The 23029-nt window shown below is 43.6% G+C and overlaps 1 protein-coding gene across 1 annotated transcript; it reads right to left on the reverse strand.

The window, feature by feature from the left end:
- Positions 1 to 216: 216 nt before the first annotated feature.
- ada2.L (adenosine deaminase 2 L homeolog) lies at positions 217 to 16467 on the reverse strand (the record flags this gene model as incomplete). Its single annotated transcript, NM_001097062.1, is given in 11 exon segments — positions 217 to 250; positions 291 to 1401; positions 4004 to 4206; positions 4307 to 4464; positions 4589 to 4697; positions 4940 to 5030; positions 5108 to 5235; positions 5422 to 5632; positions 7050 to 7275; positions 7898 to 8202; positions 16367 to 16467. Coding segments are annotated over 9 exon segments (1533 nt in total). The 5' UTR covers positions 8196 to 8202; positions 16367 to 16467.
- Between the last annotated feature and the right edge of the window lie 6562 nt (positions 16468 to 23029).

Below are 23029 nucleotides of genomic sequence, written 5' to 3' on the forward strand. Positions count from 1 at the left end.
TCTTCTCTGTACAAGTGTAGAGAGCTCATTTATTAAAGAATTGCAAAGTGCAATATGCCAACTCCACCACCTTTTATATAAATATACTTGTATATATGCAGTGCAGCATAGGCACAAGTTCCTAGTGTATATAGTAATGTCACCATAACCAGAAATGAGTCCTTATATTTCTCCTTTTCTAGCATCTGACTCAAGGCATTTTCATTCTTATATGGCACATGCACTTAAAGGGCATGTAAAGGCAAAAAAATAAAATCCCATTTTTACTTTCTTTAATGAAAAAGAAACCTATCTCCAATATAGTTTAATTAAAAAATCTATACTGTTTTTATAAGAAACCTGACAGTATGCAGTGAAATTCTCCCTTCGTTTACTGCTGTGGATAGGAATTGTCAGACGGTCCCTAACTGCTCTGCAGGGAAACAATCATACTTATGAACAGCAGGGGGAGCCCCCGCCTTACTTCCCAGCCATGCAGAACTCAAGCAGCTTTGTTTGTTTCCCTGTAGAGCAGTCGGCGACTGTGTAGAGATTTGTGTTGGATTTTATTTTTGCCTTTACATCCCCTTTACTGTTTCCAACTCCAGCTGCAGGGACAAAGATCATGGAGCCAGATTTAAACAGATAAACTGGGATTCTATTTGGAGGATTATTTTGCTGCAGCCACTGATTCTGCAGAGTTGGAGAAAGTTTGTATTAAACAATACAAAAACTATAAAATCCACATTAGATTACATGACAACACAGGACCCAGTGCAGTCTGTATATTCTGATTATTAATCAGTCTTGCTGTATCGGCTTCTGGCAGATATTATTTGACTTGTGCTGTTTTGATCATTTATGACGATCCCTAAGCAGCCCAGACCACACTGAGCATGTGCACAGTCTTGGTCTTGCAAAGATGTATAACAAAGTTACAAGATGGTGACCCCCTGTGGCCAACTTTGAAAGCATAAATCATTTGTTTGATTAGGCTTGTGGTGCAGTAAGTTCATGTTTATGTTTAGTATACATAAATACAGCATTTCTAGCCTTATTCTATTTGAGACTTTAAACTCTGGATTCAGAAGGGACAGGATTTAGGTGGCTTATAGGTGGGCTCAGAATAGCTGTGAATGGTCTATGCAGATGGGAGTGTGGGTAAAAATGTCCTTATCTTTATATGAGGAATGCTGGGAATTTATAAACTCGCTTCCCTTTTTATATGAAAATGTTTCCAGACCCGCTGGTCTCCATTACCAAATGCTGATTAAGTGCCCCTACCCCTGAAGCAAAAGCACTCACACACCACCCTACAGCTCCTTCTTCCAGTTCATGGCCAGATCTTTTATGAACTTGTCCCATTTCTTCTGCCATATTTCTGTAAGTTTCTCTTTTCCCTCCTTCGACAAAGCGCTGTACCTAATCATGGGAACATAACAGATTTTTGTGAGTCTCTTTACGCATTATAAACCCCAGAACATTCCTCAGGGAAGGGAGTGTGACTGTGGGATAGCAGGTATAGTAGGGAGAGATGGTGTCTATAGTAACAGTGGATAATAGTCTCTGGGAAGGGAGTGTGACTGTGGGATAGCAGGTATAGTAGGGAGAGATGGTGTCTATAGTAACAGTGGGATAATAGTCTCTGGGAAGGGAGTGTGACTGTGGGATAGCAGGTATAGTAGGGAGAGATGGTGCCTATAGTAACAGTGGGATAATAGTCTCTGGGAAGGGAGTGTGACTGTGGGATAGCAGGTATAGTAGGGAGAGTTGGTGCCTATAGTAACAGTGGGATAATAGTCTCTGGGAAGGGAGTGTGACTGTGGGATAGCAGGTATAGTAGGGAGAGATGGTGCCTATAGTAACAGTGGGATAATAGTCTCTGGGAAGGGAGTGTGACTGTGGGATAGCAGGGAGAGATGGTGCCTATAGTAACAGTGGGATAATAGTCTCTGGGAAGGGAGTGTGACTGTGGGATAGCAGGTATAGTAGGGAGAGATGGTGTCTATAGTAACAGTGGATAATAGTCTCTGGGAAGGGAGTGTGACTGTGAGATAACAGGTATAGTAGGGAGAGATGGTGCCTATAGTAACAGTGGATAATAGTCTCTGGGAAGGGAGTGTGACTGTGGATAGCAGGTATAGTAGGGAGAGATGGTGTCTATAGTAACAGTGGATAATAGTCTCTGGGAAGGGAGTGTGACTGTGGGATAGCAGGTATAGTAGGGAGAGATGGTGTCTATAGTAACAGTGGATAATAGTCTCTGGGAAGGGAGAGTGACTGTGGGATAGCAGGTATAGTAGGGAGAGATGTTGTCTATAGTAACAGTGAGATAATAGTCTCTGGGAAGGGAGTGTGACTGTGGGATAGCAGGTATAGTAGGGAGAGATGGTGTCTATAGTAACAGTGGATAATAGTCTCTGGAAGGGAGTGTGGACTGTGGGATAGCAGGTATAGTAGGGAGAGTTGGTGCCTATAGTAACAGTGGGATAATAGTCTCTGGGAAGGGAGTGTGACTGTGGGATAGCAGGTATAGTAGGGAGAGTTGGTGCCTATAGTAACAGAGGGATAATAGTCTCTGGGAAGGGAGTGTGACTGTGGGATAGCAGGTATAGTAGGGAGAGATGGTGCCTATAGTAACAGTGGATAATAGTCTCTGGGAAGGGAGTGTGACTGTGGGATAGCAGGTATAGTAGGGAGAGATGGTGCCTATAGTAACAGTGGGATAATAGTCTCTGGGAAGGGAGTGTGACTGTGGGATAGCAGGTATAGTAGGGAGAGATGGTGTCTATAGTAACAGTGGGATAATAGTCTCTGGGAAGGGAGTGTGACTGTGGGATAGCAGGTATAGTAGGGAGAGATGGTGTCTATAGTAACAGTGGATAATAGTCTCTGGGAAGGGAGTGTGACTGTGGGATAGCAGGTATAGTAGGGAGAGATGGTGCCTATAGTAACAGTGGATAATAGTCTCTGGGAAGGGAGTGTGACTGTGGGATAGCAGGTATAGTAAGGAGAGATGGTGCCTATAGTATCAGTGGATAATAGTCTCTGGGAAGGGAGTGTGACTGTGGGATAGCAGGTATAGTAGGGAGAGATGGTGTCTATAGTAACAGTGGATAATAGTCTCTGGGAAGGGAGTGTGACTGTGGGATAGCAGGTATAGTAGGGAGAGATGGTGCCTATAGTAACAGTGGATAATAGACTCTGGGAAGGGAGTGTGACTGTAGGATAGCAGGTATAGTAGGGAGAGATGGTGCCTATAGTAACAGTGGATAATAATCTCAGGGAAGGGAGTGTGACTGTGGGATAGCAGGTATAGTAGTGAGAGATGGTGTCTATAGTAACAGTTGATAATAGTCTCTGGGAAGGGAGTGTGACTGTGGGATAGCAGGTATAGTAGGGAGAGATGGTGCCTATAGTAACAGTGGATAATAGTCTCTGGGAAGGGAGTGTGACTGTGGGATAGCAGGTATAGTAGTGAGAGGTGGTGTCTATAGTAACAGTGGGATAATAGTCTCTGGGAAGGGAGTGTGACTCTGGGATAGCAGGTATAGTAGTGAGAGATGGTGTCTATAGTAACAGTGGATAATAGTCTCTGGGAAGGGAGTGTGACTGTGGGATAGCAGGTATAGTAGGGAGAGATGGTGCCTATAGTAACAGTGGATAATAGTCTCTGGGAAGGGAGTGTGACTGTGGGATAGCAGGTATAGTAGGGAGAGATGGTGTCTATAGTAACAGTGGATAATAGTCTCTGGGAAGGGAGTGTGACTGTGGGATAGCAGGTATAGTAGGGAGAGATGGTGTCTATAGTAACAGTGGATAATAGTCCCTGGGAAGGGAGTGTGGCTGTGGGTTTGCAGGTATAGTAGGGAGAGATGGTGTCTATAGTAACAGTGGATAATAGTCCCTGGGAAGGGAGTGTGACTAGGTGCTTCAAGGAGCTACTTAAACCCAATAAACCTGTAAACATCATAACTGGGTGTAATTATAAAGGACCCTGACAAGGCCACAGAGAGATCCTTACTTGATAGAATTCTCAGCGAGCTTTTTGAGGGTCCTCAGATCTGCCTTGGCACCTCCAATTCCCATAAACATCTCGTAAAAGTCATACGAAATTCCCTGAGCACCGAAGATGGATGGGTCATCGGAGCTGACCACCAGAGGGTGCCCTTCAGCCATAAGCACTGCAGCAGGGTGATTGCGGAGGTCGGACACCAGCAGGAGAACCTGAGTCCCAGAGAAGAAAATTGTAAGATTTGGGACTATTGAGAAGTGTCTGGTACAGAGCAGTTATTTGTTATTAATGTTCCTGGAGAAAGGCCTTTACCTGATTGGAGATAGGGCAGATCTCAAGGGGGACATTCAGTTCGAGAGACAAGTTTCGGGCCACCGGATGCTTGAGGAGGGCATAGCCATGACCAATCCTGGTGGTGTTTAGGAGCAATGCATCCAGAACATTCTCATCCACGTCCTTTCCCTGCCAATCTGCATGGGTGCAAGGGAGCACAGAAGATTATGAGGCACAGGACTTTCTTAAAGTGACAGCAGTATAAAAAGTACAAGCATTATCTCCTTTTTGCCAGAGCTTTGCCCCATATATATGTCTTACTTGTCTCTCCTGCATGGAAGAAGTATGGCAGCTTGACTCCCAACTTGCTGGGGATGTTGAGGGCATCACTCAGCTGATAAAGGGAATGGCCGGCATCCTCTTGGCCAACCTGCAGGGGAAAAAAAATAATGGTTTACTCTAAAGAACCTCAAGGTGGAGAAAGAGCACAGAACTTAATCCCCAGAACTCTATAGTTTTGCCCTGTTGTCATGAGTTCTCCTTGCATGGAGGACTGTACTTCCTGCTACCCATGTGACTGCAATGACTTCCTTACTGCCAAACAGCAGCAGTGCAGTCTTGTTTTATGGCAAGCAATAGCATGATCTTTATCAAACATAGGAGGGCTGTTACCAAATCGAATCCGGCCATTATTTCGGGGAACGCCTCCATCAGCTTCATCGCAAGGTGCACAGCCTCCGTAACCTGAGCTAAATCTTCATGCCTGACAAGAAAGAGGCCAATGTCACTTTGGAGCCCAACATAGGGTTAATTCTCTGTGGGGATAAAAAAACAAGTTACCTGTGCACGGTGTAGATGATTTTAGCGCCCAGGAAATCCGGGTGGGCTCCAACAAACTTATTTGCCATGTCCCTGTAGATGGCCATGGACCAGAACTGATCATGGACAGTCCCATCAAGCTCATACACCTGTACGATTAAGTTGGTTTTAGACAAGGCGAAACAAAGTAAGAACATTCCATGGGGGTGTAATGTGGGGTAAACTAGGACGTGAACTGTCCTGCTGTGGAACACACAACAGGGGCTCCTAGAGTGAAGTTTGCGTACAGACATCTGATTGGTTTATTTTTTGCCAACCAGGATCAGTGTCCTTACCGGGGGGAGCATGGCTCTCATTTCTAAATACTGTATATTATCTTCATACAGCTCTCGCAGAGACTCGTAGAAATACTCCTTGAAGACCGGGGCGTAGCAGATGAGTCCAGAGGCGGTGATGAAAGCCCCCTCAAACCTTCGCCAGATCTCATCCTGTGACGGGATATGCGGCTCAGGTGAGTCCGTCAGCAGTGTCAGGTTCCTTATCAGGCTGCAGGAATAGGACAGGAGGTCAGGTGGTGGTGGAAGCCCAGTCCCCCTGGAGCCAGGCTGAGGACAAGTTACTTTATGTAGACCTTGGACATATCTTCACTCACACACTCTTCTACACATGGATGCCATAAAGCTTTAGTAATGCTGGAAACAAGCTGGTGTTTTTCACAAATGGGTAAATAGTGTCAACTGCTCTGGGTAGTATAGTAGAGCAAGAGGGAGACAGTAGGACAGGAGGGAGACAGTAGGACAGGAGGGAGACAGTAGGACAGGAGGGAGACAGTAGGACAAGATACAGACAGTTGGGCAAGATGGAGACAGGAGGATGGGATGGGCACAGGATGGAGACGAAGGACAAAATGGAGACAGCAGGTGGGGCAATTCTAGCCCCTTTGCTGCCTGAGGTGGCTTGCGGCTGCCCCCCCCCCACACACTCACCTTTTTGGCATCAGGGGGGTCCGGGGCATCCCGGGTGCTAGCATAGGAAGCGCAATTGCACTTTCTGTGCTAGTAGAGCTGAATTTCCAGTTTGAAAACCAGAAATTCAGCTCTTAAAGTTACCAGGAGCAGCATTTTTGCTGCCCCTGGTAAACTTGCCTGAAGCAAGTTTCTCAACTCTCAAATTGGGGCAGCCCCCCTGACAGTAGGGAACAGGAGGACAGAATGGAGACAGGAGGGAGGCCGGGAGGTAGACAGGAGGGAGGCCGGGAGGACAGGGGGAGACATGGGGACAGGATCGAGGCAGGAGGACAGGATGGGGGCAGGATGGAGACAGGAGGACAGGATTGAGACAGGATGGAGACAGGAGAACAGGATGGAGGCAGGAGGATAGGATGGAGGCAGGAAAACAGGATGGAGACAGGATGGAGACGGAGGACAGGAGGGAGACAGGAGGACAGGATGGAGACAGGAGGACAGGATGGAGACAGGATGGAGACGGAGGACAGGATGGAGACAGGATGGAGACGGAGGACAGGATGGAGACAGGAGGACAGGAGGGGACAGGATGGAGACAGGAGGACAGGATGGAGACAGGAGGGAGACAGGAAGGAGACAGGATGGAGACAGGAGGACGGGATGGAGATAGTAGGATTAAACTGCAGCACTTGGGACTGATGAGAACAGGACTTGACAAGTTGGGCAATGGTGGGCAAGATAGATATAATACGACACCTTAAGTGCAAGACATTGTACTTCAACAGCTACAAATAGAATAAATCACTGTCCCTGGCAACCAGTTACTATGATTGTGGACATCTGAAACATACTGTAAAGTTTAACTTTACCCTTAAAATAATGTTTCTTTTTAAATGAAAGCCAAGTTCAGTCACTGAATTTGGGATAGTCCAAGAGTAACATTATTAACCACTGACAATCATAAAATAATGAATTGTTAATTTATTCCTATTATTTACCCTTTATCAAACTCAGTCACATCTCCCAGCTTCTTCCGGTAAGTCTCCAGCAAGATCCACTCCGAGCAGCCAGGGGGCAGCATTCCCACAGGGGCAGGCTATGCAAACAAGAACCTGACTCCCCCATCCCTGGTCAAGCACATGTAACAGTCTGCCATGTAGGAGGCGTTCTTCACCAGCCAATCCACACTGAGAATGGCAAAGTCATGTAAATGCAAAGCGCCCCCTGCAGGAGAAAATGTGACATAGGCTCAACAGAACATAGGGCATTTTGAAGGAATTGTCTAAAGGGTATTTATTACTCTTTGGGTAAGAGAGTCCAAGCTTACTCAGGGCTTACTCAGGTACATAACTATGGGCTTACTCAGGTACATAACTATGGGCTTACTCAGGTACTTAACTATGGGCTTACTCAGGTACATAACTATGGGCTTACTCAGGTACATAACTATGGGCTTACTCAGGTACATAACTATGGGCTTACTCAGGTACAGAACTATGGGCTTACTCAGGTACAGAACTATGGACTTACTCAGGTACATAACTATGGGCTTACTCAGGTACAGAACTATGGGCTTACTCAGGTACAGAACTTTGGGCATACTCAGGTACATAACTATGGGCTTACTCAGGTACATAACTATGGGCTTACTCAGGTACATAACTATGGGCTTACTCAGGTACATAACTATGGGCTTACTCAGGTACATAACTTTGGTCTTACTCAGGTACATAACTATGGCTCCTACTTGTACTCCCCGGCTATAGGCTGCTCTCTTTCCCATTATCAGGGCAAGGGATGGAGCTTGGCCAAGACCAAGAAACCAATGACCTATAGTAACACTTACCTTTTGGCATCTGACGCAGAATACTAAAAACATGGCTCTGCTGGATAAGTGGGCGGGCCTTAAAGAAGTGCATGCTGGGAGGAAATAAGCCTGTACTTTCAGCCTCTTTGAACTCTGCTCCCTTCACCGTCATTAGCTTCTGATTGGCTGTTGCCTCACTGGGGGTCAGTATTATATTGCCCCCGAGCCGGATGCTGTTCTCCATTTCTATGAGCCCATTGCGTTCACTCCATAGTGGCCGACTCAGGGTAGCACTGGCCAATGAGAGGAGTAGCAACCAATGGGAGACGCACGCCATCTTAATTCTATGGAAAAAAAAGTCATTTATTGGGGTTCTTGCGTTAAGACCAGTGAGAAGGAAGAGCAGAAGGCAATTAATTATGTTACCATTTCCGGTTAAACCAATGTAAAATGAACTCTTCCTTATCTGTCAATACAAGCTGTGGCTGGGAAAGAGGTTTGTTTATACAGAGCTCGTTATCTGTATTTGCTCTTGATTGCAGGAGAAAAGGGGGGGAGCATCTGCCATTTTTCCATATTTGCCCATGTCTGGTTCCCTGGTTAGCGGGGCACAAGAGAGCAGAGGCATGAGCCTAAGGTGCAAGTGCATCACCTAATGAGCAGATGGAGTCGCTCTGTTGGTCAGTCTTGTTTTACAGCTTTACTGAAGTCTTACTCACACTGTCCTATAGGAGAAGTGACAGCCCCTTCCCTTGGCACCATCTTGCTTTGTAGGGATCCCCTTGTTTCTGCACCCCTTGTGTTCCATTGGATTTAGGAGTAATGTGTGGTGGTGCAGGGCAGAGGGGCAGAGCCAGGCCAAGTAGCATTTGTGTCCAAGGAAATACTACTTGGCCCAAAGCAATGATTTGTCTCCAACCCCATCGCCCAAACCTCCTCAACCTTTACCACTTGGTCTGCACCACACCCCCACCCACCCCTTCCCGGTCAGTAGGCACCCCTCGACTTTTGCACCCTCTATCCCTTCCCTGCAGATTGCCCCCTTCTGCCTATCCCTTGTTCCAGCCCTGGTCACAGGTAACTTTGCAACACTTGGGTCCTAGGTTTCATTCTAGCTGGGGTACTGAAAGGAGGGTAAATTGTTCCCCCCTTACTCATGTCTGTATGGGTTTCCTCCCACACCCCAAAACCATACAGGCAGGTTGATGGGTTCCTGATAAACATAGTAACATAGTAAGTTAGGTTGAAAAAAGACACACATTCACACAAGTTCAACCTTTTAACTCTATTTTAATCTGCCTAACTGCCAGTTGATCCAGAGGAAGGCAAAAAACCCCATTTAAAGCCTCTCCAATTTGGGAAAAATTCCTTCCTGATTCCAAAATGGCAATGGGACTATTAACTGGATCAACTTGTACTATGAGCTATCTTTCATAGTAGTGATGGACAAATTTGTCCTGTTTCGCTTCGCCACGAAATTGGTGGCGAAGCGAAACGGGACAAATTCGCCCACCACTACTAACGGGCGAAAAATTTGAGAAACGAGAATTATGACACCGGCGACAATTCGCTGGCGTCAAAATTGACACCCGCGACAGATCCGACGCCGCTGTCATTTGCTGCACATTAAAGTCAATGGGCGTCCATTTAATTGTCGCCAGTGTCTAAATTGACGCTGGCCTCAAAATCTTTGATGCGGGCAAATTTTCACGGCAATTTCACAAATTTATTTGGTGGCGGAAATTGCAGTGAATTCGCGCCTGCCGAATAAATTCGCCCTAAAAATTCGGATTTATGCAACACTCCTGGTCCAACCAATTAAAAATCTATGTCCTTGATTATAATTGGGGTCTGAAAGACGCCAGTGTAACAATTAATTGGATTCAAATTAGAAGGAAAGAACCCCAATTATATCAAGTTGTAATTAGAAACCGGTTAATTGTTCGACAAATTTCTCTCAATTATTTACATAGATACACTGTATAGGATAAGTCATTAATTCACTAATAAATATGTTTGAACATCCAATTCGTTAACTACTTGTCCACGGGACTTATACAATCATGTTGTTTAAAGGGATACTGTCATGGGAAAAATTGTTTTCTTCAAAATGAATCAGTTAATAGTGCTGCTCTAGCAGAATTCTGCACTGAAATCCATTTCTCAAAAGAGCAAACAGATTTTTTTATATTCAATTTTGAAATCTGACATGGGGCTAGACATTTTGTCAATTTCCCAGCTGCCCCTGGTCATGTGACTTGTGCCTGCACTTTAGGAGAGAAATGCTTTCTGGCAGGCTGCTGTTTTTCCTTCTCAATGTAACTGAATGTGTCTCAGTGGGACATGGGTTTTTACTATTGAATGGTGTTCTTAGATCTACCAGGCAGCTGTTATCTTGTGTTAGGGAGCTGTTATCTGATTACCTTCCCATTGTTCTTTTGTTTGGCTGCAGGGGGAAAAAGGGAGGGGGGTGATATCACTCCAACTTGCAGTACAGCAGTAAAGTGTGATTGAAGTTTATCAGAGCACAAGTCACATGACTTGGGGCACCTGGGAAATATGTCTAACCCCATGTCAGATTTCAAAATTGAATATAAAAAAATCTGTATGCTCTTTTGAGAAATGGATTTCAGTGCAGAATTCTGCTGGAGCAGCACTATTAACTGATTCATTTTGAAAAATTTTTTTTTCCCATAACAGTATCCCTTTAAAGTGCAGTGTAATAAATTAAATTTCATACAGTAAATTAATTAAAGAGTAATGAATTCCCAGACTCTCTGTGATTCCCAATAATCAATTCATTGATTTTTATCCTATAATTAATTGTTGTGATAAGTGTGCTTTTTAGCTTATTGCAGTGCAATAATTAATCCATTAATTCAATTCACAATTGATAGTATCTAAAATAAAAATGAATTAGTAACCGGTAATAGTATTTACAGTAAATTATTTAAATCAACTGCTCACTGAACATGAATTGATATATAGGAAAATGAAATAAAGAGGGGTCAAGCTGTCCCGTTTTCTACTGCCTGAAAAGCTGGAAAGACCTTCTGGTAAATAAAGCTGTACCTGATCCTCAGGCCCGGACTGGCAATCTGTGGGTTCCGGCAAATGCCAGAGGGGCTGCTGTAAGTTGCTATAGACAGTCACTATTTAGTGGGCTGCTTTGGGACTGTTTGGGCCTCTCTGTACTTAAAATGCCAGGACCTATTTTGAATCCCAGACCTGCTGATCCTAGTATGTGTTACTGTGATTAGATTGTAAGCTCCACTGGGGCAAGGATTGATAGAAAAGGTGTAGAAACTCTGTACAGTGCTGCAGAATATGTCGGTGCTATTTAAAGCGTAATAATTAAGATACTCACAGGAGAATCACAGGTTAATTCATCAGTTTCTGCATACACTTCAGGCTCTGCCGTCTCGGTATCACTCCCCGCACCCTGACACTTTAAAGGGAAGTGCACCTCAAAATGAAAGTTTATTCTGCTGTTATCATCAGTATTCAAATTATCTCTGCCATTTCCTTTTTTTTGTTGTTTCACTGTGGGGGTGGGAATGTTCACTTCTCTCTTCTGTCGATCTTTTCTGCCCTATTCTTATTATTATAACTGGAGTCAAATATATAGTGAATAAAGTACCCCCTATTGTAAAGTATAAGGATATTATAAGTTACCGAGGAATTCCATGACCATATAAAAGCATGAGGGTTGAGTGTTTTTATACAAGTCCGAAGTGACAACTAATATCCTCATATTTTGCATCAAGGGTTACTTTATTTATTATAATACAGGTATGGGACCTGTTATCCAGAATGCTCGGGACCTGGGGTTTGCCGGACCTGTCTGTAGTTTGGATCTTCATACTTTAAGGGGCAGATGTAAGAAGGGTCGAATATCGAGGGTTAATTAACCCTCGATATTCGACCAGGAACTAAAATCGTTCGACTTCGAATATCGAACGATTTAGCGCAAATCCTGCGATCGAACTATCGAAGGATTATTCGTCCGATCGAACGATTAAATCCTTCGAATCGAACGATTCGAAGGATTTTAATACAACGATCGAAGGAATATCCTTCGATCAAAAAATCACAGGCAAGCCTATGGGGACCTTCCCCATAGGCTAACATTGACTTCGGTAGCTTTTAGCTGCCGAAGTAGGGGGTCGAAGTTTTTCTTAAAGAGACAGTACTTCGACTATCGAATGGTCGAATAGTCGAATGATTTTTAGTTCGAATCGTTCGATTTGAAGTCGAAGTAGTAGTCGAAGGTCAAAGTAGCCCATTCGATGGTCGAAGTAGCCCAAAAAACACTTCGAAATTCGAAGTTTTTTTAATTCGAATCCTTCACTCGAGCTTTGTAAATCTGCCCCTAAGTCTACTAGAAAATCATGAAAACATTAAATACAACCAATAGGATTAATTAGATTTTAGTTTGGATCAAATTTCTAAAAAAATTGATTATTTGAATAAAATGAAGCCTTTGGGATACAGCCTTTCTGTAATTCGGAGCTTTCTGGATAACGAGTTTCCAGATAATGGATCCCATACCTGTACACAAGTTTCAGTGAGTCATGTGAAAGAAATGACATCACTAAGCTCCACTTATAACCGATGACATCACTAAGCACCATTTACATGACATCCATGGCTCTTGTGTGTCTTGTGTGCAGAAGATAAATGTATTGGCTCTCAATGTGGGAGTAGTTGACATTCTTCTGCCCAAAGAGCTCAGGTTGTTCTGGTCCTGGGAATATTCTAGTGCTCTGGTTGGCTACAGGCAGGCCCGGACTGGCAATCTGTGGGTTCTGGCAAATGCCAAAGGGGCTGCTGTAAGATGCCATAAACAGTCACTATTTAGTGGGCTGATAGGAGGCTGTTTGGGCCTCTGTGTACTTAAATAGCCAGGGCCTATTTTGATTCCCAGTCCAGACCTGGCTACAGGTAGATCTAACCCTGGGGATATTCTAATGTTCTAATTGGCTACAGGTAGATCTAACCATGGGGATATTCTAATTTTCTGATTGGCTATAGGTAGATCTAACCCTGGGAATATTCTAATTTTCTGATTGGCTACAGGTAGATCTAACCCTGGGAATATTCTAATGTTCTGATGGTTTACAGGTAGATCTAACCCTGGGAATATTCTAATGTTCTAATTGGCTACAGGTAGATCTACTCCTGGGAATATTCTAATTTTCTGATTGGCTACAGGTAGATCTAACCCTGGGAATATTCTAATGTTCTGATTCGTTAAGGTAGATCTAACCCTGGGAATATGCTAATGTTTCTAATTGGCTACAGGTAGATCTAACCCTGGGAATATTCTAATGTTCTAATTGGCTACAGGTAGATCTAACCATGGGGATATTCTAATGTTCTGATGGGTTACAGGTAGATCTAACCCTGGGAATATTCTAATGTTTCTAATTGGCTACAGGTAGATCTAACCCTGGGAATATTCTAATTGGCTACAGGTAGATCTAACCATGGAATATTCTAATTTTCTGATTGGCTACGGGTAGATCTAACCCTGGGAATATTCTAATGTTTTGATGGGTTACAGGTAGATCTAACCCTGGGAATATTCTAATGTTCTCATGGGTTACAGGTAGATCTAACCCTGGGAATATTCAAATGTTCTGATTGGCTACAGGTAGATCTAACCATGGGAATATTCTAATGCCCTGATTAGCTACAGGTAGATCTAACCCTGGAAATATTCTAATGCCCTGATTGGTTACAGGTATATCTAACCCTGGGAATATTCTAATGTTTTGATTAGCTACAGGTAGATCTAACCCTGGGAATATTTTAATGTAATGATAGGCTACAGGTAGATCTAACCCTGGGAATATTCTAATGTTCTGATTGGCTACAGGTAGATCTAACCTTGGGAATATTCTAATGTTCTGATTGGTTACAGGTAGATCTAACCCTGGGAATATTCTAATGTTCTGATTGGTTACAGGTAGAGCTAACCTTGGGAATATTCTAATGCCCTGACTGGCTACGGGTTGGTTTAATTCTGGCAGTTGCTTAACTTTGGGGGGCCCCCTGCAAAAATAATGATGTTGTACACCAGGGTCGGAGGCAGGTTTTCGCTGCCCAGCATAAACAAGCTGTGTGAAAGTTACATCAAGGTTATGCAGTTGCTGCTCATGGAATTTGGTTGCGGAACATTCGATTGAATTTATGGAAGGTTACATTCACTGATCAACTTGTTCCTTGCCCTGAGGCTGCTTTTTGTCTACGTAGATACAAATTCACAGCATTTACCCATAAGGCCCATTGTCAATGTTACCCTGCCCCAACTGGAACCCTTAAATTAGTGAAGGGCAACGGTAACACTCCAGAGGTAGTTCAACTACAGCTCCCTTACTGGTAGTTAGATTTGTATATTTCCCCAGATTTGATGGGAATTGTCCTTGTCTGGAGCCCACCGACAAGATTCTCTGCTACTCTGATAGGACAGTCCAACCCTGGTTCTGGGGTTCTGTTCTCCCCATGTCTGCTATGGGTTACTGACACACACCAATATATAATATATATATTTGTAGGATATTGTAAAATCTTACATGACACCATTGAGAGGCCTTAAAGCTAATGCAAAATAAATATGTTAGCACTCAAACAACGCAGGTATTTGTATATCATAAATCTTCAATTCTGTAAAGGCTGAAATCAATGCAGACTCAACACTTATCTAACCCACTCTTGTTGGAGGGCACAGTGGGTGAGATCATTAACGATCCAGAAAACAATGTTTATTTGGGCAAGTCACCCATACTACAACTATTATTGAACTTCCACACACACACACTGGGAGTTGTAGTGCAACAATATACAGAGATTAAGGCCTGAGACCCTTAGCTCATAACATGGTTTCAGATATATAGAAACACTGGGGTAACAGTCACGTAGTCCATCCATGAGGTTAAAAAGCAAACTTTATTTTAAACAAGTTAAAATCATCAAATACCTGACTCGTTTTGTATCTGCCGACGTGTTTCATATCTGCCTTAGCTCATAACAAGGTTACAGATATATAGAAACATTGGGGTAACAGTCACCCTGCTATAGTTCCAGGGGTACCCAGGGCACAAATAAGCACTCACCCCAAATCTCCCCCTAACTGACCTTCAGACTGGGCCCCCTTAGCTCATAACAACGTTACAGATATATAGAAACATTGGGGTAACAGTCATCCTGCTATAGTTCCAGGGGTACCCAGGGCACAAATAATCACTCACCCCAAATCTCCTCCTAACTGACCTTCAGACTGGGCCCCCTTAGCTCATAACAAGGTTACAGATATATAGAAACATTGGGGTAACAGTCACCCTGCTATAGTTCCAGGGGTACCCAGGGCACAAATAAGCACTCACCCCAAATCTCCCCCTAACTGACCTTCAGACTGGGCCCCCTTAGCTCATAACAACGTTACAGATATATAGAAACATTGGGGTAACAGTCATCCTGCTATAGTTCCAGGGGTACCCAGGGCACAAATAAGCACTCACCCCAAATCTCCCCCTAACTGGCCTTCAGGCTGGGCCCCTTTAGCTCATAACAAGGTTACAGATATATAGAAACATTGGGGTAACAGTCACCCTGCTATAGTTCCAGGGGTACCCAGGGCACAAATAAGCACTCACCCCAAATCTCCCCCTAACTGTCCTTCAGACTGGGCCCCCTTAGCTCATAACAAGGTTACAGATATAAAGAAACATTGGGGTAACAGTCACCCTGCTATAGTTCCAGGGGTACCCAGGACACAAATAAGAACTCACCCCAAATCTCCCCCTAACTGGCCTTCAGACTGGGCCCCCTTAGCTCATAACAAGGTTACAGATATATAGAAACATTGGGGTAACAGTCACCCTGCTATAGTTCCAGGGCACCCCTGGAACATAGCTCCTGAATACAGCACCAGAACTAAACTGCCACATGTATGACGGGTGTACCCTCTGCCCCCTCCTGATTTTGCAGTCGTGTCCAGGGGGCTCTGGGGTTACAAAAAAAAAGAAACCAACAGGTGACATTACTTTTCTTTATAGAAAACACTCATGGGACTCCACCCGAGCCTCCACCCTGGGATTACTACATCCCTACCAGAATAAAAACAAATCTGTGCATTGCCTATTTATTTAAAGGTACAGTTACACACAGTTTACTAACAGTTCTACTGCACTTTCACTTTGACAGCAAATGAGACCCAAGTACCTCATTGTCCCCAAAAGTGCATCACAGAATGCATGATACAAGAGTCGCCCCTGTAATGTTCATGAGTCGCACACGTTTGGGGGGCAGTGTCACGGTGCTGGAAATTTTGTCTTTTCTCTATTGTTTTCAGATCTATGGAACCAGGAGAAGCTTTATAGAACCCGAGCAGTGATTCTTGTGCCCCCCTCTAAGAAAGGAAGGAGTAGAAAGGGATTGGGGTGGGTGAGTGTTAGTGAGAGGGGAAGGGGGAGCAAGACATGCAGAAAGATCAGGAAAACAAACCTCTCTCTCCTCTAATCCTGGTTCAGCTGCTGATCTCCTGCTGTCAAACCCATTCTAAGTGGCTCAACCTGTAGATCACAAACAGCTGAGCAAGAGGCAACCTTTCCCCTCCGTACACAGAGCAGAAAATGCCAACAAAACAACTGCCATCTGTCTCCCAGTCCCTCCCCCTTCTCCTATCTCCGCCTCTCCCATTGGACACCTCAGCCGGCCCTAAACACTCCCACCAGCTGCACCCGCTATACAAGAGTCAAGGAAACACTTCTGACCCTCAAGGAAGAGCCTAATCCTTCTTCTTATTGGATAAACCCTTATGGGAATGTCAGCTGGGCGGGGGGGGGGCTGGGTTCCCTTATCTCTATTAGTTAGAAATTAACTTGCAACCAATCAGAAGCTTCGCTATTGCTACAAAGTATCAGGAGTCAAGTATTCTGTATCCCGGCTTCTCATTTCAATACAAACAATGGCAGCCTTTCAGTGTTGGCTTGGATACTGGGAATTTTAGTTTTGCAACTGCTGCGACTTCTCGCACCAGCCAAAGAGCTCAGTGGGAAAAAGGAAAGAAACCCCATTAAAGGGGTACTGTCATGGGGAAAAAATTTTTTTTCAAAGTAAATCAGTTAATAGTGCCGCTCCAGCAGAATTCTGCACTTAAATCCATTTCTCAAAATAGCAAACGGATTTTTTTATATTCAATTTTGAAATCTGACATGGGGCTAGACATATTGTCAATTTCCCAGCTGCCCCAAGTCATGTGACTTGTGCTCTGATAATCATTAATCACTCTTTACTGCTGTACTGCAAGTTGGAGTGATATCACCCCCTCCCTTTCCCCCCCCCCCAGCAGCCAAACAAAAGAACAATGGGAAGGTAACCAGATAGCAGCTCCCTAACACAAGATAACAGCTGCCTGGTAGATATAAGAACAGCACTCAATAGTAAAAACCCATGTCCCACTGAGACACATTCAGTTACATTGAGAAGGGAAAAACAGCAGCCTGCCAGAAAGCATTTCTCTCCTAAAGTGCAGGCACATGTCACATAACCAGTTACAGCTGGGAAACTGACAATATGTCTAGCCCCATGTCAGATTTCAAAATTGAATATAAAAAAATCCGTTTGCTCTTTTGAGAAATGGATTTCAGTGCAGAATTCTGCTGGAGCAGCACTATTAACTGGTTCATTTTGAATCAAAAAAATTTTCCCATGACAGTATCCCTTTAAAGATCAAGAAAATAATCTGGGGTGAAACAGAAATCAGCCTAAGCCTTAGCACTAGGGTTGGTAACCCTACTCCCGGCCTGCCTCCAATTCACCCCTAGCCCGTCCCTTTCTTCCCTTTAGAGGCAGAATAGTTACTTCCACGCTCCACCACTCAGGTCCACCCTTGTCATCATGACCCCACCCATGTGACATCACTACCCCACCAATGTGACATCACAAACCTCCACTTCCTGGCCAGTAAACTTTTCTCCAAAAGGTTGCAACCCTACTTAGAAGGAAAATCCCGACAGGGCACAAAGAATCAAACCCCCCTGTGCCCCATATTGCTGCACTTTACATTGCGTTCTCCCTCTAGATTATAGCACCGGGGGTCTTAAATGGGTTGTTCACCTTTAAATTAACCTTTAGTATGACGTAGAGAGGGATATTCTGAGACAATTTGCTATTGGTTTTCATTTTTTATTATTTGTGGCTTTTGAGTTAATTCATTTCCTACAGCAGCTCCCCAGTTTGTCATTTCAGCAATCTGGTTGCTAGGGTCCAAGTTACCCTGGCAATTGCCCCACTGACCGCCATCTGAAAGTTGGAAAGAGTCAGATGAAAAAGGCAAATAATTCAAAAACTAGAAAAATCAAAAATGTAGGCCAATTGAAAAGTTTCTAAGAATTGGCCTTTCTATAACATACTAAAAGTTTACTTAAAGGTGAACTACCCCTTTAACCTATGGGTCAGGAACCACTCACTGGGTCTCCAGGCTGTTTAGTAACTTGACATAATTTCCCACAATAGAAAATACTAACGAAAACGAGGTGCATAAATGGTTCTAAACTAATAAGAGGGTTGTGAAGTTGATTCTGCACCTTAAATGGGTCCCCTGAGCAAAAGGCTGTTTTAGTAGGACCTTTTATAAGTTCTAGTCAAGCTTGTTGATGAGGAGTGTTTCCCCTTTGTAAAAATGCAACAGTGCCACCTTCAGGTACTACTGGGTAGTGTGAGGTCTTTACAAGCTGCAGACTGAACCCCTCCAGACCAAGTTTGCAGCTATTTGGCCCATGTTTATGGCCCTCCCAACCTCCTGCCGGCCAGATATCTTGTTTAAAATACATGGGGACAGGCCCATGTATGGCCTCCTTTAGTCTGAAAGGCTGATACACCCCTCTTTAAAGCTATCCACACACTGCCTGATCCCACAATTTTTTTAGTCCACCCAGTGAGCAGATCTAGGCCTGATTTAGCCACCCATGGTTCAGCCTGATCCAATCTTGGCCCTGGGGCCAATAACTGAATCATACATTGATATTTTAGCCAGATATTGGTCAGGCAGGCCCATTCATAGGCCAATAAGCTGCCAACATGGTCTGTCATCTATTAATGGCCCATGTATGGGATGGGGTGGGTGGGTATTGCAGCATCAGTGCTAGTTGTTATATTCATTTACATACGGCTTTATTATTATATCTGAGCCACGCCCTACACAACCCGTACTGACCACCTACAACAGAGCAGTTGATGCTCTCTGAACCTAAAATATTTTTTGCCAGTGAAGATGAATAATTCAATGTAGAAACTGTTCAACAAACAGAATCATAAGCAAATGAAAAAGCACAGAAGGAAACAATGATTTTCAACAGTTAGCTAGAATGTCAGCCATAAAGCAGGACAGGACTGCTGCTTACAATGGGGACCAGATAGGATCTGTGCAGCCACTGGGACAGAATGTTCTGTTATACAGATAGCTAGAATCTCAGCTGCCATAAAGCAGGACAGGACTGCTGCTTACAATGGGGATCAGATAGGATCTGTGCAGCCACTGGGACAGAATGTTCTGTTATACAGATAGCTAGAATCTCAGCTGCCATAAAGCAGGACAGGACTGCTGCTTACAATGGGGATCAGATAGGATCTGTGCAGCCACTGGGACAGAATGTTCTGTTATACAGATAGCTAGAATCTCAGCTGCCATAAAGCAGGACAGGACTGCTGCTTACAATGGGGATCAGATAGGATCTGTGCAGCCACTGGGACAGAATGTTCTGTTATACAGATAGCTAGAATCTCAGCTGCCATAAAGCAGGACAGGACTGCTGCTTCCAATGGGGATCAGATAGGATCTGTGCAGCCACTGGGACAGAATGTTCTGTTATACAGATAGCTAGAATCTCAGCTGCCATAAAGCAGGACAGGACTGCTGCTTACAATGGGGATCAGATAGGATCTGTGCAGCCACTGGGACAGAATGCTCTGTTATACAGATAGCTAGAATCTCAGCTGCCATAAAGCAGGACAGGACTGCTGCTTCCAATGGGGATCAGATAGGATCTGTGCAGCCACTGGGACAGAATGCTCTGTTATACAGATAGCTAGAATCTCAGCTGCCATAAAGCAGGACAGGACTGCTGGCTTGTGCTACATTGTTCAGAAGTGCAGAAAATATAACACAGACCCTGCTATCAATAACAAATGCATTTTTAACTACAGTATAATGCCAATGAGAATGAGGAGTGAATGGATATTGGAAAGTTGCTTCAAATTAAATTCTTTCATTGTGGAAAGAAACTTGGGCTTTGGGGGGAGACCCACTTTATCTAAAGGAGTTTGTTTGAGAAGAAGTTAAAAGACAGTTAGAAAGCAGCTGAGAGAAGTGTTAGAGAAGCCGTTGCATTGTTGCAGGAGTGTCCCCTGGAGTAAATGGGTCAGTGAGACAAAGTACTCAGAGTTGCAGCTGCTTCTCCTTTTTCTCTGCACCAGCTGCCCCCAGACACCAACTGTAACAATGAGGCTGCAGTTAGCTCTCTGACCACCAGGGGTCCCCACAGGCTGCACAGAAATAATAATAGTAGGGATATTAGAGGGGACGTAAGCTCCAAAACAACATTTAGCCTAATGAAAAAAAAAATCATTCCGAGCAACTTCCCACTATTCCTAATTCTCGCTGGGTTTATAGTATGAAAGAAGTAGCTGTCTGTCCTTTTCTGCACCATTGCTTCTGTCTTTTGAAACAATGCTAAGTCAATGTGTGTGTCCCCTGGGGGTGGTGGGTAGTCTCTCCATGGGTGAGTCAGTGCAGGAGGAGAGTAGTGTGACAGACTGACTCATATCAGGATGGACAATGAGAGGAGACAACTCATGTTACTCATACACTGTAACTGTACCCCCTTGTGTAGGAGCTGGGCCCTTATCAACACTCTATAATGATCCCTATTCTCCATTCAGTGCTGCACTTAACTCTTTCTAGTAGGGACCCAGGGTGCTCTCCCCCCTTGCTGCTTTTTTTTTTTAACCCATGATCCCTAAATGGGAACTGTCGTGAAAATTAACATTTTACATAAGCTTCAGCATACTGAAACTTTCTAAATACAATCAATTAAAAATTCTGTACTGTTTCTGAAATAATCAAGTTTATCTTCACTATCCCTCTCTCAGCATCTGTTTCTCATCATTCTCTCTTCATGCAGCAGTTGGGTGTCAGATGAATGATCCAATATATCTTATAGGGGGGGCTCATTTTGCCTAGAAGATGTGTTAGAGCTCATTCTATTAAAGGGGTGGTTCACCTTCAAACAACTAGTTGTTTTCAGATATATCACCAGAAATAACGACTTTTTCCAATTACTTTCTATTTTCTATGTGTCACTGTTTTTCTAATATTGAACTGTAAAGTGTCTTTTTTTACCTTCTAAAGCAGCTCTTGGAAGAGGGGTCGCCGACCCTGTAACCTGTTCTAAATTGATACATTTCTTATCTGTGTCCCTGCTGAGCAGAATCTCTGGGTTTCATTACAGGCAGCTGTTAGAATTGATACAATAGTTGCTCATACTCCAGAGATGTTGCTGAGAAATGTATCAACTAAATGTTGTAAAATTGTAACAGTTCAGAGTCTGCACCTGAATTACTGAACTGTCAGACTCGAACACCAGAGACACGAACATTCAACTTTAAACTTAGATTTTGGAAAAACAGTAAAAAATAAATAATGGAAAGTAATTGGAAAAAGTCTTTATTTCTGGGGAACAATCTCAAAACAGCTGAATTGAAAAAAGTCACCAGAGATCATGTCTCTCTACATGCAGAATTTGTGCAAAAGGCAGTTATTTTGTTAGATTTTATTTGTACTAGAATCAGTTATTTGAGTGAGCTCGAATACATCTGCTAGGAAATTATATGAATGATTATATATTTGATCATTTGTCCGACACCCAACTGCTGAATGAAGACAGAACAGAATGAAGAGAAACATAAGCTGAGAGAGGAATAGTGAAAAGAAACTTGATTATTTCAGAAACAAGGCAGAATGTTTAATTGACAGCATTGATCATTCAGCAGTTGGGTGTCAGATATTCATTGACAGTTAGGTTAGACCCAATATAACTTATAGGGGGGCTCCTTTTGCCTAGAAGATGTATTAGAGCTCACTCTATTAAAATCACCAGACATCATGTCTCTCTACATGCAGAATTTGTGCAAAAGGCAGTTATTTTGATTTGTACTGGAATCAGTTATTGGAGTGAGCTCGAATACATCTACTCGGAAAGGAAGCCCTCCTATAAGATATATCGGATCTAAACTGTCAATTAATATCTGACACCCAACTGCTGCATGAAGAGAGAATGAAGAGAAGCAGATGCTGAGAGAGGGATAGTGAAGATAAACTTGATAATTTCAGAAACTGAAATTGATTGTTTTTAGAAGGTTTCTTATTTCCTTATGCTGAAGCTTAGATTAAATTTCCATTTTCACATTAGTTCCCCTTTAAACATGACTGTTCCTTCCGCAGCTTAAGAAACAGTGCCCTCAGCATAAGAAAGGGGCACTAACCCCTACTAACGAGCTCCAGGGGTTAACAGCTTAGCAAGTGCATCACCGTGACTCACCGTGCCCAGCGGAGAGGAGGAGGGGTGAGAAACAGAGGTCCCAGCTGGGCTTGGCCAGTGAGCTCACTACTGTGACTGTGACACTTGGGCAAAGGAGGTGGCACGGGTGTCATTTAAAACGTCATGATTAATTAAGGATTAGGTGGCAGAGCCCTGCCAACTCACCGCACAGGAACCTCATCTCCTAGACATAGAGCCATTTTCTACCTGGCTGCATGAATTAATCCAGGCTTAATATCTTGGAATTAAAAAAAACATAAATAATGAATGTACATTGCAACCGTGCTTAGAATAGACCCCTCATCAATTTTACATTCACTTGTTTTTAAGGTTTACTTATCCTTTAATCATTTCTGAATGACATACTGGCATACCTAGGCACAATTAAAGGGCAAATATGCCCCTCACTCTGGAAGTATTGCTTTTTTAGCACAATATTAGGTAGGTCCAGATCATACCTTTTGCATATCCGGGGCAGCTGCTCCGTCCAGATCTGAGTCCGAGTATCTGTGCCAGAGAAAATGCCAGCGGAGCAACATCTGCCAAAGAACAGACGAGTCACTGTAGT

Source organism: Xenopus laevis, chromosome 3L, assembly GCF_017654675.1.
Source record: "Xenopus laevis strain J_2021 chromosome 3L, Xenopus_laevis_v10.1, whole genome shotgun sequence".
Lineage (NCBI taxonomy): Eukaryota > Metazoa > Chordata > Amphibia > Anura > Pipidae > Xenopus > Xenopus laevis.